Source organism: Talpa europaea (genome assembly GCF_964194135.1).
Source record: "Talpa europaea genome assembly, chromosome: 7".
In the NCBI taxonomy this organism is placed as follows: domain Eukaryota; kingdom Metazoa; phylum Chordata; class Mammalia; order Eulipotyphla; family Talpidae; genus Talpa; species Talpa europaea.
The window spans coordinates 82,428,947-82,443,850 of NC_140074.1; the positions used below are offsets into that span (position 1 = coordinate 82,428,947).

A 14,904-nucleotide genomic window follows, 5' to 3' on the forward strand; every position below is an offset into this window, starting at 1 on the left:
ACACACACACACACACACACACACACACACAATGGAATACTACTCAGCTATAAAAAAAAATTGAATGCTTGCCATTTGTGACAACATAGATAAAACTGGAGAGAATAATGTTAGTGAAATAAGCCACAAGGAAAAAAATGCTGGATAGTTTCACATATATGTGTACTACAGAGAAACAAAATAAAGGGTCAGACAAAACCAAACCAATAATAAACCCTAGAAATCTGACTGTGGAACTGAGGATACCAGACAGGAAGGGGGAAAACAATGAGGAAAGGAGGCACAAAGGACTTAGATAGTGGGCAAGGGTAGGTATGTGTGGTGACATGCAGCCCCCCCAGGTGTGATCACTATGTCTTTCAGTGACATGGTGTTATAAACCAGATGCCTTAATATTTTTTTTTTTAATGAGACTTCTTATACCTCCCATTCTTTGTATCACATGTGCACACAAGCACCTGCACACACACACTCTCCCAATGAAGTAGAGGCTGAGGACTAGAGAACACAAGTGCAAAACACATTTTTAATTAAAACACTGATCACCCTTAAATGCATGTTGTTACAATGCAACAATATAATGTCTATATGTAATCACCAAAACACCAAATTTGAAAGTTAAATGAAAATGCCCATAATAATCTAAGTAATTTAAAGTACAAAGATGCAAAAATAAGGCAGACTACTATATCATATCACTAAAAAAATTCCATGCTAAACTACTGTTTTAAAAAAAAAAAAGCAGATTTATGAAAAGAATCTAATTTCTTATTGGCCAAAAAGTCAAATAAAAATATAAGAATATTTACAACTAACTGTAAACAATACTGCTGGCCCATCACACAACACCTTATGACATTTCCCTAACATCTTTCCCAAACTTGAAGAGTCCTATTATCCATATGCCACAAATTAGATGACAAAGCAAGAAAACAGTTCAATTATGAATATCCATAATACGTTATATAAGAATGTTCTAAGTAACCTCAGTATCTGTCAATGAATGCTAAAGTAAGGTTTATATCAACCAAAGTATGTATCAGTGAATATGCAGAGTCTAGTCAATCTCCCTTATTGAGTGAAAACAAAATGAGTAAGCTGTAAAGAAAATATACAAATCTTGGGGCCTCCCCGGTGGCGCAGTGGTTGAGCGCTGGGTTGAGAAGCTGCCCGCAGCCTCTGCGGCGCCGGTTCGATCCCCGGCTGCTCCCCGGCCACTGGAGGAGGGTCCCACATGGCGCGCAGACCTCTCCTGGCGCGCAGACCTCTCCTGCCGCCCGCTGCTCCCCTCAGCAGTGTACTTCAGTCCTTCTGCCTGCTCTGCTCCCCGCTCTGGCTCTGGTGAATTCTCTCACCCTCCCGCGCTTCTGACTGTACCCAGTGCATGTATAAACAAACAAAGAAACAAATAAATAAATAAAACATGCCTCTATAAAAAAAATTATTAAAAAAAAAAGAAAAAAATATATAAATCTTACATTTGAATAATTTTAGGCTTTTTAAAATTTATTTATGCATACCAGAACTGGGGAGTAGCCAGAGGTGGGGGAGGGAGGGCAGTGAGAGAATTAACCAGAGATAGAATAGGGAACAGAACAAGCAGATCATCTGAAATCCACTGCTAAGGGGAGCAGCAGGCGAGACAGGAGAGGTCTGCTGTGCTATGTGGGTTAGCTCCCTGGCCTGGAATTGAAGTCACAAGGCAGTGGCAGAGGATAGCTTGATTACACCGAGACTTAACCCCTGCACCACCAGAGAGGCCCTAATTTTAAACACTTTTCAAAGTGTTTCACACACTCTCTAGCAGACCACTGCAAAAAAAAAATTCTATGAAGAGACTTACCCTTACAAGCGAATGACAAATCCAAGATCACAAAGGTAATCAGATTTGAAACCTGATTCCAAATAAAATGTTAGTTCTATGGCTGGAAATATAAACATGTGCAAGTCTCTCCTTAAAACTCTCTTCTTTTAACCTATTCCCAGTTAAAATATTATTTAACTAGGAAGCCTAGGCTATTATCAAGACTACATTAAAATTCAGTTATTTACATTTTAAACAAAGTCAAGATTACAATTCCTTTTGGCCACTCTACCTTTCAACCAGGAATCATATGAAATGTATTCCATGAATGATGTCATGTGTGCTCATAATTACTATGGGCACTGGATGACTATACAAGAATTCTAACTGGAGCTTCTTGCTTTTCAGAAAGTTTTTTTTTTTTTTTTTTTTAAATGCTAAGCTGGGGCTTCCCTGGTGGCACAAAGGGTTAATTCCCAGCACTATGAAGTTATCTGCAGCCTCTACAGCACCAGATTGATCCCAGGCCAGGAAGGTGACCCAAGTGGCTCAGCAGCCCTCTCCTATCTTGCCGGCTGCTTCCCTCAGCAGTGTATTTCAGTAGATCTGCCTGTTCTGCTCCCCACTCTGTCTCTGGTAAATCCTCTCACCCATCTGCACCTCTGGCCTACACCCCAGCTTTTGTATGCATAAATAATAATAATAATAATTAATAAATAAATGCTAAGCTGTAATCACTCAACACTCCTGAGGGGAGAAATCTTAAAGGCTGGTTCTACAGAACCCCAGTTAAAGAAGTATACCATAAAATGAGACTGCAATGAGTTTAATCTAAAAAGACTTTAATGGAAAATGAAGTTTAAACTGGACATTAGAGGATGGACAGGAATGAGAAAAGCATAAAGGAGGAATGAAAGCACTCAAGCAGTGGCCAGCATAAACACAGACCAAGAAACAAGAAAAAAAATGATATATATAAAGAGACAGAGCCAACCTGCCTGGAACATAGGTGCATGCTGAGGCATAACGAGAAAGAGTTTGGTAAATTAAGTGGGATCTGCTCCCAACAGGCTGTTAAAATATTAAAATCAACAAATATTTAACTAGAAAGAGAACCTTAGAGATTTTCTAGTCAATCCTTTTATAACAGATGAGGAAATCTAGGATCCATAGAGATCTAATGACTAACATAATGCCAGAGGCAGTAAGTAGAACAAAACTCAGACCCTGATTTAGAAACTCCAGTTTGGTGATGGACCACATGGTATGACAGAGAAAGCACATCTGGCCAAGATTCTAAGGGAACATCAATACATAAGCTCTGCAAACATACATACAAGACAATATTCTGTCTTGGGAAATAGAAGAGACTGGTTTCCAGGGGTAATGGAATCCTACAGAGACAATACACTGTGTTTTGCCAGAAGGAATGACTTTCCAGAAAGGAGCAATCCAGAAAGAAAGAAGAGACAGAAGTTAATTTTCAGAGGTTATAAAGGGAATCAGTGGATAAACAGCAAAAGCAGCACGTATCTGGCAAGAAAAGGACTGATCCACAGAACAAAAACTGTAGGACCAAGCAAATATTTAAGAGAAAAGAAATCGTAGTAAGTTTGAAGGTAAAAAGAAAGAAGTTCATATAAAGAGTAAGTGAGATGCTGGGTAAGGAGGATGAGGGAGCATGGTGAGCTATTTAGGGGACCAGCTGTAAGAAACTTTTTTTTAAAGATGACTTCCAGAATAAAAAATAAGCATTTTTTTAATCACTTACCGTAACAGACCCCTTGCCAAAAAAGTATTCATTTTCAAGACTTATAAAGCCTTATAAAAATGACATGTCGGGCTTTAAGAACAAAGCTAGGAGGTTTTGTTGTTTTTTTTTTTTTAATCCAAAACAGTGTCCAAGTCTTACAAGTCTCTTGCTTCACAGACATTTGTCAATCATTTTAAACTGTGAGTTCTATGCCACATTCAAAGGACATTCTGATTAGCATTCAGTTTACAACAACCAACATGGTATTACAAATAAAAATCAGAATTTTTTCTATAATATGTTCTTAAAAAAGGTAAGGCTTTTTTTTTTTTTTAACTTTTTACAAACTATTTTTACTTGACTAAAAAACTATTTTTACTTTTACTTTTTACAAACTATTTCCTGATATGGAAAATATAGGTACTTAAATAAACATATTTATAAGAAATAATTTGGGGGCACAGTTTTTTCAATTTATTTAAAAAAAAACCTTAAAATAACCCGCTTTCCCTTACTCCCTTTCTGAAGCAAAGCTCTACAGAGAATGGGGGTGAACATACAGAATTACGTGAGGTACATTAGAAGGTTCTCTCTGATTTTAAGTAACCTGGCTAGTAAGCCCCAATTTAAAGCTACACACTTAAAATTTGCTAATTTTGATTTAGAAACTTAGAATGCAGCCATCATAAAGGCAGGTGAAGGAGGAACAGAAGATTAAAAAGTCAGCTCTGACTGTCCACCTTTATAACTGCCATTTCCCTAATCAAAGAGGTAATTACTTTTAAAACTGTAAGAATCATTTAACGTAGACCACAACTATTATATCTAGGTGCTATACAAGGTTACAGGAATTTTATTGTACCCACTTGGAAACAAGGACTTGAGCTCAAAATGTCAAAATGGAACACCCCACTTCTTTTAACTAGATCTACGCCAAGTTGCTGAGCAATATTCACCAGCACACTGTACATAATCACCAAGGGCTAGTTACCCATTTCTGCTTTAATCAGCACGAACACTAAAAGTCCAACCAAAACACCAATGCGATTATAAACAGTTTTCATCTTTAGAGAGGCACAGGCGTTATGGCGCAACATACACATGTCTTAGCTGCAATAAAGAGCAGCATCTTGATTCCTCTTGGCCCCGTTGAAAGAAAGGACAGATAACTATCCAAATGTAAAAGTCTCAGAAATAATTGAAACATTTAAGACTCTTACACAATTATCTCTCACTACATGCAGGGCTTTTTCTCCCTTCAATAAAAATGTAAACTCTAGCTCCTAGCTATACTTACTGAGTTATTAAAACATATCTTCCGAGTTACTTTTCAGAAAAAGTATCCCTGATGTCCAACATTGAATACCTCTCACACAGAGGCTCCTGTTACTTGGTGTGGGATGGGAAGTTGCTAAAAGTCATTTAACCTCTCTCTGCCTCAGTTTTCTCACTTTCTAACCTCAAGATGAACTCTAATTTGAATTAAACATTTATTAATTATATAATAAATCAGTGCATACCTTATGTTAAACACCGAAAACCCCTACCGTATCTCTTAATTACAATATAATATCTTCAAATGCTTCAAATTAAAACTCTTACGTCATTTTTTAATAGATGGTGTGGAGTTTGATTCAAATATACCCAACAAGCAAACAAGGAAGCCTACAGTCTTGACACCTGAGACAGGCTTTACTGGCTTTCCTGGGCATATAAACAAAATCACTTCTCTCTTTTAGTCTAGAGAATTATCTTTCTCTGTATGTGGTGGATAAACCCAGAGATGAACAGGTAAAAAGTGAAAAAATAACATTTAAAAATAGGGGCAAAAAAATTTTAATGAGAAGAGTTGTGGCATTAAATCCTTTGAATTTCTGACCCAAGATTATGCTGGCCACAAGGTTCAGTTCTGGGGTTCTTCTGTTGCCTTTTAAATCCTTAAAATTACAGAGAAAATCTTTTCTATCAGGTGTTAAATCTAACAGTCTATCAATAACACAATCTAATACAAGCAGTAACACTTCACTTCCTCAGAAAGATTTACTAGTACAGTTAGTTTAGATGCTTTTTGGTCTGGAACCAAAAGGATGGGTGGCACAACAACTTCAAGTCTCTGTTAGCTTCTTAATTCTGTTTTTTCTATGTAGTGTCTCCTCAACTGTCTTCTCAGTTTCTCTGCCTTTTCCCAAATAAGTATCCTTCAGGTAGGTCAGAAACACTAGGAGTCCTGAAAGGAAATGTTCATGGATCAAATAAAGGAGTTCTCCCCTTCCGAAACTCAGGTTCCATAATCAGCTTTTTTGTTATAGCCAGTAAAAATAGACTGGCTCAATTTTAAAGAGTCTTTGTCACAGGAAGCCCATGGTAGAACTACAGTTGCAAAAAGGATCCCTTTAAACCACCCAATCACCAAAGGCAACACAAAGTTAAACTAATTCCCAGTGACAAAAGGCTAGATGTGCATTCATTCTGATCAGTCCTCGGATTGAGTGTGTGAAGCTCAAGGAATAAAATGACACATCCCAAGCCATGAAACTTTTTTCCACCCCAAATATTCTCAATGAAAATTCTCTTGTCAACCAAGAGGTGAGAGTTTAAAACAACAAAACACTAGCAGAATAATCGGCTCCAGGACTACATCCCAGCTGTCTTTGCTCTCTGTTGTCAATGGCTCAGATGTAATTAGTTTCCCCACTTCCGTGCACCCTACTCCTCTTACTCCCCAAGATCCGCACTCAAGAAAGGCACATTTGCATTCTCAGACCTCAGGCAAAATAAAGGGGGAAAGTGCTATTATGTAGGAAGGAAAAAATACTTCAGAAGCAGGAGGGAACAAGAACCATGTTTCCACTGCAAAAGGCAACGTAAAAAAGCAAGTCTCATTTCTTCAGGATATTGGGGGGGAAGAAGCCCTTGTGGGGCATCAAAAAAGATGTGCAGTGTGTGCGCGCCTGGAGCTCTCGGGGCAAGCTGGACGAAGGAGCAGAAAGTAAGAAAACCTGTGCTGCCCCTGCTTTCTTCTACTCTTCCCCCTTCAAGGAGGAAGCTGAAGAAACTGGGGGAGGGGCGGGATGTTACCGTTCTATTGGGGGTACACAACACGGGCCTCGGGGCTCCTTCAGCCACTCACCCCCAGTCAGGAGGCCCACCGAGAGGAGAGGAACCCCTGATGTTACCCACCTCCGTTCAAAACAAAAAGGGGAGATGATTAAATCCAGATGGAGGCCCCCAGAAGGCGCCCCCAGGTCACTCATCCCTATTAGCAAGCGGAAGGGATGGGATAAAGAGGATGGAGGGTCGGAGGGGTGGTCTGGGAAAAGGCCCCACCCCTCGACTTAGGAGGGAAGGGGAGCCCAAGCTACCAGCCGTCCCCTCCTTCCCCGCACCTCCCCCCTAGGCCACCCCCACTTATCCCCCCTTCCTTTCCTCCAGTGCCAGAGGCAGCCATGGGGGAGGCGGCCGCTCCTTCCTCCCCGCACCCACTCCGTCCCCACCCCCACCCCGCTCCCACCTCCCGCCCGCCACGGGCCCGTTACCTGCTCGTCGAAGCGGCTGACCACGGCCTGGACCCATTCCACCGGCCTGTGCGCGGCCATGTCCTCCCCGCGGCCGGGGGGCGGCGGAGGGACCGGTCGGCCGGCGCCCAGGGCCGGGAAGAGGGCGGGGAGCGGGGGCTGAGGTGAGGGAAGAGGCGAGGAGAGGGTCTGAGGAGTGCAGGCTCCGAACGTTCCCACGGGGGTGGGGATGGGGGGCCTGCGCCGAGCAGGGAGGGGGAGAGGGGAAGGGGGCGTTGGCGAGGAGGCTGGGGGGGAGGGGGACGGGGGAGGGGGACCCGGGGAGGGGAGGGGGCCCTCTTGGTCGGTCTCCCCACTAGCGCCGTCTCCCCACAGCCATCACAGCCCGAGACGCCGCCATGACACCCCACCGGAAGTGGGATCCTTTCCACGGCCCGGGGAGAGGGAGAGCGAGCGAGCTAGAGATTGAGAGCGCGGCTGGGAAACGGGAGGGGGAAGCGAGAGGGAAGGGGACCTGCCGCGCATGCGCCCGCGCCGGCCGGTTTCATTAATGAAAAAGCGAGTCCTCCTGGAGGTGACGTCACCTAGCTCCGCCGGGCCCGCGGGCGGGCGTCCCTCTTTGCCACCGGGCTCGCGTCGACTCTGGCTCTCAGTTCAGCCCGCGGGAGTCCGAGCTGACTAGGGAGGCTCTGCTCTCACCCCTACCGCCGCTTCAGACTCCCCCTCCCCCGCGGGCCTCTGGGTTTGGATTGCTCCCCTGGTTGGAAGTTAGGGCGCCCCGGGGCTAGCATTTCTCCCAGCGCACTGATCTCTGCCGCTAAGCTGGAGAGGCTGTGCCCGAGCCCTTCTGTGCCTTAAGCTTTCACAAAAAGTAAGGCACACAACCTCAGGTTTCCAGAGCCATCCTAGCTACTATAGACTGCTGAGAAACTGGTGAAAGTAAGGCCAAGAAAAATTCAGTGATTTTTTTCTTTTTAACGGTGTCAAATGCAGTCAAATCTGAACCCCAGTCCAAGCTTACTCTGCTGAATGATAGGAACCCAAGTTAAAACTTTGGCATAGTTGATAATAGGTTCAAGTTTCACCATCCTCAAAAAGCTTTTCGGGTCTTCGCATGCATCATTATTAATTCAACACATTCATCATCTCATTTGAATATTTCAATAGGCCTTTCATTATCCACTCCCACTGATGAGGTCCTAAGATCTGCCCAGAGTCATAGAGTTAAGTGGCAGAATCAGGGTGCAAACCCCAGAGAGTCAGTGGGCCTCTTGAAACAAGGGTTCACCCTATGCCCCCAATACCTACATTTATCTTCCACAATACACTTTAGGCTAATGTGAAAATGAATTTACACATTCAGAGCATAATTAACAACCAGGTTACAGAAGATGCTTAACTGGCTGACAAAGTGGAGCAAAATCAAAATGTAAATTTTACCACAGAAAATCCGCAAACCCGATAACTCATATACAAAAAGGTATAGCCCTGAGAGAAATTTCTAGTCTCTGCTGGCTGGTGAGTGTCCAAAATACATATTAAATTAATTAATATTTCATTCTACTAGAACAAGAGGACAGGGTCTGGATAATTCTTTAACCTATTTTTTAGGAATGCAACATGGCCAGTGACTAATTTCTTTTGGATGATGTCAAAAATGATGACAATGCTGAAGAAAGGGATAAATATTAAATAAATGTCCATCTATGCCTTCCGCAATTAAGACCTCTGAAAGAGCTCTCACTCTTACCCCCAAAGAATGACCTAATACCTCTACTTCCTGCTAAACTTACAGACCCAAAAATCTCCTTTTTCAGATACTTTCTCTGAAAGTCCTTAATTCTTTTCTTTTTTTTTTTTTTAGATTTATTTATTTATTTATACAAGCACTGGGTACAGTCAGAAACGCGGGAGGGTGAGAGAATTCACCAGAGCCAGAATGGGGAGCACAACAGGCAGACTGACAAAGTACACTGCTGAGGGGAGCAGCATGTGTGGCAGGAGAGGTCTGCAGGCCATGTGGGACCCGGGATGGAGCCAGCGCTTCAGGGGTTGCAGGCAGCTTCTCAGCCCAGCGCTCCACTGCTGCGCCACCAGGGGAGGCCCTCCTTAATTATTTTCTTCTAGCCATGGTTTTTTGCCTATCTTTTCCCCATATCTCTTAAGTTTACCTAGACTGGCTGCAACGGCCCAAATTCTAGGGTCCTATCCTTTGACGTTCCTTTCTGAGCTCCCGCTCTGCTTCTCTTTCCTGTTCTGTGGTTTCTTCCCTGATTCTTCACTCCTCTTTAATCTATGGTAAGTCATGGAACTTCAGAGCTTGGTCCTCTGCTCTTGCTTCAGTAGTCATTAATTCATCCTAACCTGCACTTGCCTCTCCTGAGGTCAAGCTTCTCACTACCCTTGTATTCTAACCTTCATTCCAGCTTCCTTCCAGTTAAATTCATTCAGTTCCACTGAACCAATATTAAGTACCAAAGCACTTATTATATATATGATGCACTGTAGGTAGTATAGGAAAGTGGTACAAGGGGTTAAGTCTCAGCGCTATGAAGCTATCTGCAGCTAGAGTTCCATCCCCAGCCAGGTAGCTAACCCACATGGTGGGAAGACCTCTCCTGTATCGCCTGCTGCTCCCCTCAGCAGTGTATTTCAGTCAGTCCACCTGTTCTGCTCCCCACTCTGTCTCTGGTGAATCCTCTCACCACCACCACCACCCCACCTCTGGCTTACACCCCAGTTCTTGTATGCATAAGTAAATAAATCTTTAAAATAAAAATAAAGGGGCAGCTATCACTCAACTGTCAATTACTACCATGCAGGAATGTTAACAGTGTTGCTAAATCTTCCAGTTACTCAAGTTGGAGATCTGAACTTACTATAAGCTCTTCTAAATTTTACCTAGGGCCTCCCCAGTGGCGCAGCAGTTGAGCGCTGGGATGCTGCGAAGCTGTCTGCAGCCTCTGCGGCACTGGTTCCATCCCCGGGCCAGTGAGGGTCCCACATGGCACGCAGACCTCTCCTGCCCCACCCACTGTTCCCCTCAGCAGTGTATTTCGTCAGTCTGCCTGTTCTATTCCCTGCTCTGGCTCTGGTGAATTCTCTTACCTTCCTGCGCTTCTGACTGTACCCAGTGCTTGTATAAATAAATACATCTTTTAAAAATAAATAAATAAATAATTTTTACTTAGTGGCAGCCAATTCACATTTTCAAAAACACTGTGTAGCCCAACCAAATATGTCTGCTACCTGAATTATCACAGATAAAGCATTAGCGTGACTAGCTCTAGTTCACTGGGGAGATAACAACAGGCTTGTATCCTAACATGCCCCATTCCACACTGTCCAACACAAGTATTTAGGGAACTGCTAAAGTTTGGTGTAGTTTTATTTATTTATTTTTAAAGATTTATTTATTCATGCATACAAGAACTGGGGTACAGGCCAGAGGTGTGGGAGGTGAGAGGATTCACCAGAGACAGAGTGGGGAGCAGAACAGGCAGATCTACAGAAACACACTGCTGAGGGGAGCAATGGGCGAGATAGGAGAGGTCTGCTGTGCCATGTGGGTAGCTCCTTGGCCAGCCGGGGATCTAAAGCAAGATGCAAAGGCTGTGGATAGCTTCACAATGCTTTGCTCCCTGAGTCACCAGGGAGGCCCTATTTATTTTTTAAAATAGATTTATTTATTTTTGCATTTAAGATCTGGCATGTAGGCCAGAGGTGCAGAAGCTGGGGGGTGGGGTGAGAGGATTCACCAGAGACGGAGTGGTGAGTAGAACAGATGGATTGACTGAAATACATTGCTGAGGGGAACAATGGATGAAATAAGAAAGATCTGCAGCACCATGTGGGTCAGCTCCCTGGCCAGGGAATCGAACTAGTGCTGCAGATAGCTTTGTAGTGCTGAGACTTAACCCCTTGTGCCACCAGGGAGGCCCTGGTGTAGTTTTGTGGTATTTTTTTTTAAGATTTATTTATTTATGCATATAAGAACTGGGGTACATGGGCCTCCCTGGTGTCACAACAGGTTAAGCTCAGCGCTGTAAAGCTGTCCGTTGCCTCTGGAGGGCAGGTTCAATTCCCCGCAGGCCAGGGAAATACCCACATTGCCTGGCAGACCTCTCCTGTCTCGCCCGCTGCTCCCTTCAGCAGTGTATTTCAGTTGATCTGCCTGGTCTGTTCCCCACTCTGTCTCTGGTGAATCCTCTCACCCTCCCACGCCTCTGGCCTGTACCCCAGTTCGTGTATAAATAAATAAATCTTTTAAAAAAAAAAAGAACTGGGGTACTGTTGAGAGGTGTGCTGCGCCATGTGGGTAGCTGCCTGGCTGGGTATTGAACTGCGGACAGCTGCAGTGGCTGCGGACAGCTTCATAGGTTGCATCTTAATCCCTCGTGCCACAGGGAGACCCACCCGGTGTAGTTTTAAATGCATCTTTTTTATTCATCCTCTGGTTTTTGGCCATGCAACAATCTCTACCGATTTTTTTCTTCAGCTGTATTGTTCCAGTAGTGTTCCCTCTTTTCTACCTACTTCCCCCATCTCCTAAATGTTAAGTAGCACATGGTGTTCCTCAAGACCAAGAAGCCTATTTCCTCAGTTGCTGGGAATGTTAGTGGTCAGCAGCTCTCAACTGAAGCCCTTTCCAGGAATTGTCCTCAGCTAGGGAGCTACTTCCAGCCAGGTCACACCACACCCTGGGACAGCTTGCACAGAAGATGGATAGATCCTGGGTGGCACCACCCTGAGGGGCTCTCCCCACATCAAAGACCCCTTCAGGGATCAGTTCCCAAGTGGTCAGCTAAGGACTTTGCTATGACTCATTCAGTTCAACTTCTCTATTCGATCCTACTTTCACTCCCATACAGTATTGATCCCAAGGATATTACCTAATATTTCCTGCTTGCAAATCTCTATCTCAGAGTTGGTTTTCCAGGGAATATGAACTAAACCAATTAGTCCCATGAGTGTGGTGTGAATCACTTCTGGTCAGTTGGCAGTGAGGCCTACAGGTGAAGCCCCGAGAGTCCCTGGCATTCTGTAGTTGTACAGCTGTTAAAATCATTAGCAATAGTGATGGAATGGGATGATTGGTATGTAATACCAGTGCAAGAATGCACTAGAAGATGCTATCTATTGGATGTTTTTTAAATGCAGGGAAAATAGCAATTTAAGAATTATTGTTAGTAGGCAAACTGCAGGATCCCCAAACCTGCACACTCTAAGTGGCATCTACAGCATAGAGACAAGCATACTCCTAGTGCATAAGACCTTCAAGAGAAAGGAACTTTAATTAGTGTGCAATAGAGAGAACAGAAGAGAAAATACTTAAAATTGTCTCCCCATGAAACACCCAAAGTTACCCATCCCTTGTGGGTAAATGCCCAGCCAAACAGGTTGGACCAAAGCAGGGCCACTGAGGGCCAAAAGCTCGCCACAACTCTAAGGCACCTTCTGGTGGGGACACATAGGAAAGAAACAGAAGGGTCCAGACAAGTCTGGAAGGAAAAGAGTAAAATCAAAATGCAAGCAAGATAAAGGCGGCCATTGTCAGCCTCCCCATGGGTCTCTCACCCATGTCTCTCTTTCAAGTGTCTCCTTCCATGTCCCCCAAGTCCCTGGTACAAGTCCAAGGCCCGGAGGCAAGCACAGCTTCTTCTTCACATCTCTCTGTTCCACGTGCCTCCTCCAGATCTTCTTCCAGTCTTCTACTCTCTTTCCCTCTACCTTCCACCAGTCTTTTTCTAGTTCCTTCTGGTTGCTCAGCTCCATCTCTTCCTTGGGTAGGGCAGGGAACCTGAAATTTCCCCTGACTATGGATCTCACACTGTTGCACTGTGAGTTTGGATAACTGCTGATGGAGTAAATTTATGCTTTGGAGAAAGATAATAAAGAGGTGAGGACGATTAATCACCAATTGGTTTGACTTCTCCCTGTGGTCAGTTCTGTTGTCTTGTTCCCCAAAGGTGTTAATCTCAAAGGTACTTCAAAATGAAGTTCCTGCCTGCAAATCTCTATCTCAGGGGCAGTTCCTACCTAAAACATCTGGGTTTAAATGATAGCACTCCCTCTTACTAGCTATATGACTTTAGCAAGTTAATTCACTGTACCAAGCCTTACTTTCCACATCTGTCACTGGGGTGATAATCAAAAATGCCAGCTTCAGGGCCTACCCTGGTGGCTCAGGCGGTTGAGCGCCATGCTGTGAAGCTGTCCACAGCCTCTGCAGAGCTAGTTCGATCCTGGTAGGCAGGCGAGGGGCCCACATGGCACAGCAGACCTCTCCTGTCTCACCCACTGCTCCCCTCAGCAGTGTGTTTCATCAGTCTGCCTGTTCTGTTCCCCGCTCTGTCTCTGGTGAATCCTCTAACCCTCCCTCGCATCTGGCCTGTGCCCCCGTTCTTGTATAAAATAAATAAATAAATGAATCTTAAAAAAAAAAAAAAAACCAGCTTCGTAGGCTGCTGTGAGAGTTCAATAAGATAATACTTATAATTGGCTTGTACAGCCTGGTCTCCAAGCAGATGTTTCCTAGTTGGGGGGAGAAACACACAAAACACCCAAAAAGCTGGAATAGAAAAGTGCCTGTTTGACTCCAAAAAGAAAACAGAGAATAGCAGTGGAACGAGGAGAGAAGAGAGGGGAATTCACACATAGGCACATGTGTTTAAGGAGGTTCAGGAAGCATTTTGGTGTAGAAAAATACCTCATGCACTGACAGTTGCCTAGCGGCATTCTTTCATTTCTCCCCCAGTCTTGTTCTGAAGAAACAATGTGTCCACTTTAAAACAAAAATCTTATCTTTCCATACTCATTCTGCAAAAGGTGGTCAGTTGATCCAATTATGGCAATGAGATATAATTAGAACTCTATTGGGTGGAGGTTTTCCAAAAAAGTATTGTTTTCCAAAATGAAAGGGGTGGGGAGAGGAGAGGAGAGAGAAAAAGAGAGAGAGAAACACATGCATATACTTTTGTCATTTACTTTTCCTTCTTCCTGCTGAGAACACAGATTCAGTCCTCCAGGTGTAGTAGCCAGTTTGCAAAAGGTGTAAACTGAAGGAAGCCTGGGATCCTGACATTTCCTGAAGCAGTTAGACCAACCCTGAACTAGAGTTCTGATTACATAAGGAAACCTTCGTTCTGTTAAGCATGTGCAAGCAAGTTTCAGTTCCCTGCTGCTGAATACAGTCCTCACACCAGGGGATAGTAAGAAATGGAAAAAGTGGGTCTCCCTGGTGGCGCAAGGGGTTAAGGCACAATCAATGAACTGTCCACAGCCACTTCAGCACGAGTTCAATTCCCAGCTAGGGAGCTACCCATATGGTGCAGCAGACCTCTCCTGCCTCACCCGCTGCTCCCCTCAGCAGCGTATTTCAGTCAATCTGCCTGTTCTGTTCCCCACTCTGTCCCTGGTGAATCCTCTCACCCCCCGCACCTCTCGCCTGTACCCCAGTTCTTGTATGCATAAATAAATAAATCTTTAAAAAAGAAAAAGAAAAAAAGAATGGAAAAAGAGGGATGTGAGCAGCTGCTGAGTGCAGCCCTCCAGGAATGGGAAAGGTGGTTTCCTGAAGTTATACTGGGCTGTAAATTGATTACTGAATAATGTACACAGGAATTGCCTTCATTTTGGTTACTAGTTCTTTCTCTGAAGTAGTAATCACCCCAAAACTGAAAGGGCCACATGAGCCCTTGGACTTGAGCTTTTCATTATTAAATAAATGTATTATTATAAGTAGTAGTATTCAAACTACTATACTACTACAATAGAAACATGATGAGGGAGCAAGAGAATTGAGAACATGAAACTAGTTCTACCTTCCTGTC

The 14,904-nt window shown here is 43.9% G+C and overlaps 1 protein-coding gene across 4 annotated transcripts in view; it reads right to left on the reverse strand.

Annotated features, from left to right (window-relative positions):
- Positions 1-7,153, reverse strand: part of NF1 (neurofibromin 1) — a gene marked incomplete at both ends in the record, with an annotated part of 273,922 nt that extends 266,769 nt beyond the window's left edge. For all 4 annotated transcript variants that reach the window (XM_084237353.1, XM_084237352.1, XM_084237351.1 and 1 more), the window contains one exon: positions 7,094-7,153. In XM_084237353.1, coding sequence (XP_084093479.1) covers positions 7,094-7,153 — 60 coding nt within the window. The remainder of the gene's footprint in view (positions 1-7,093) is intronic.
- Positions 7,154-14,904: the final 7,751 nt, after the last annotated feature.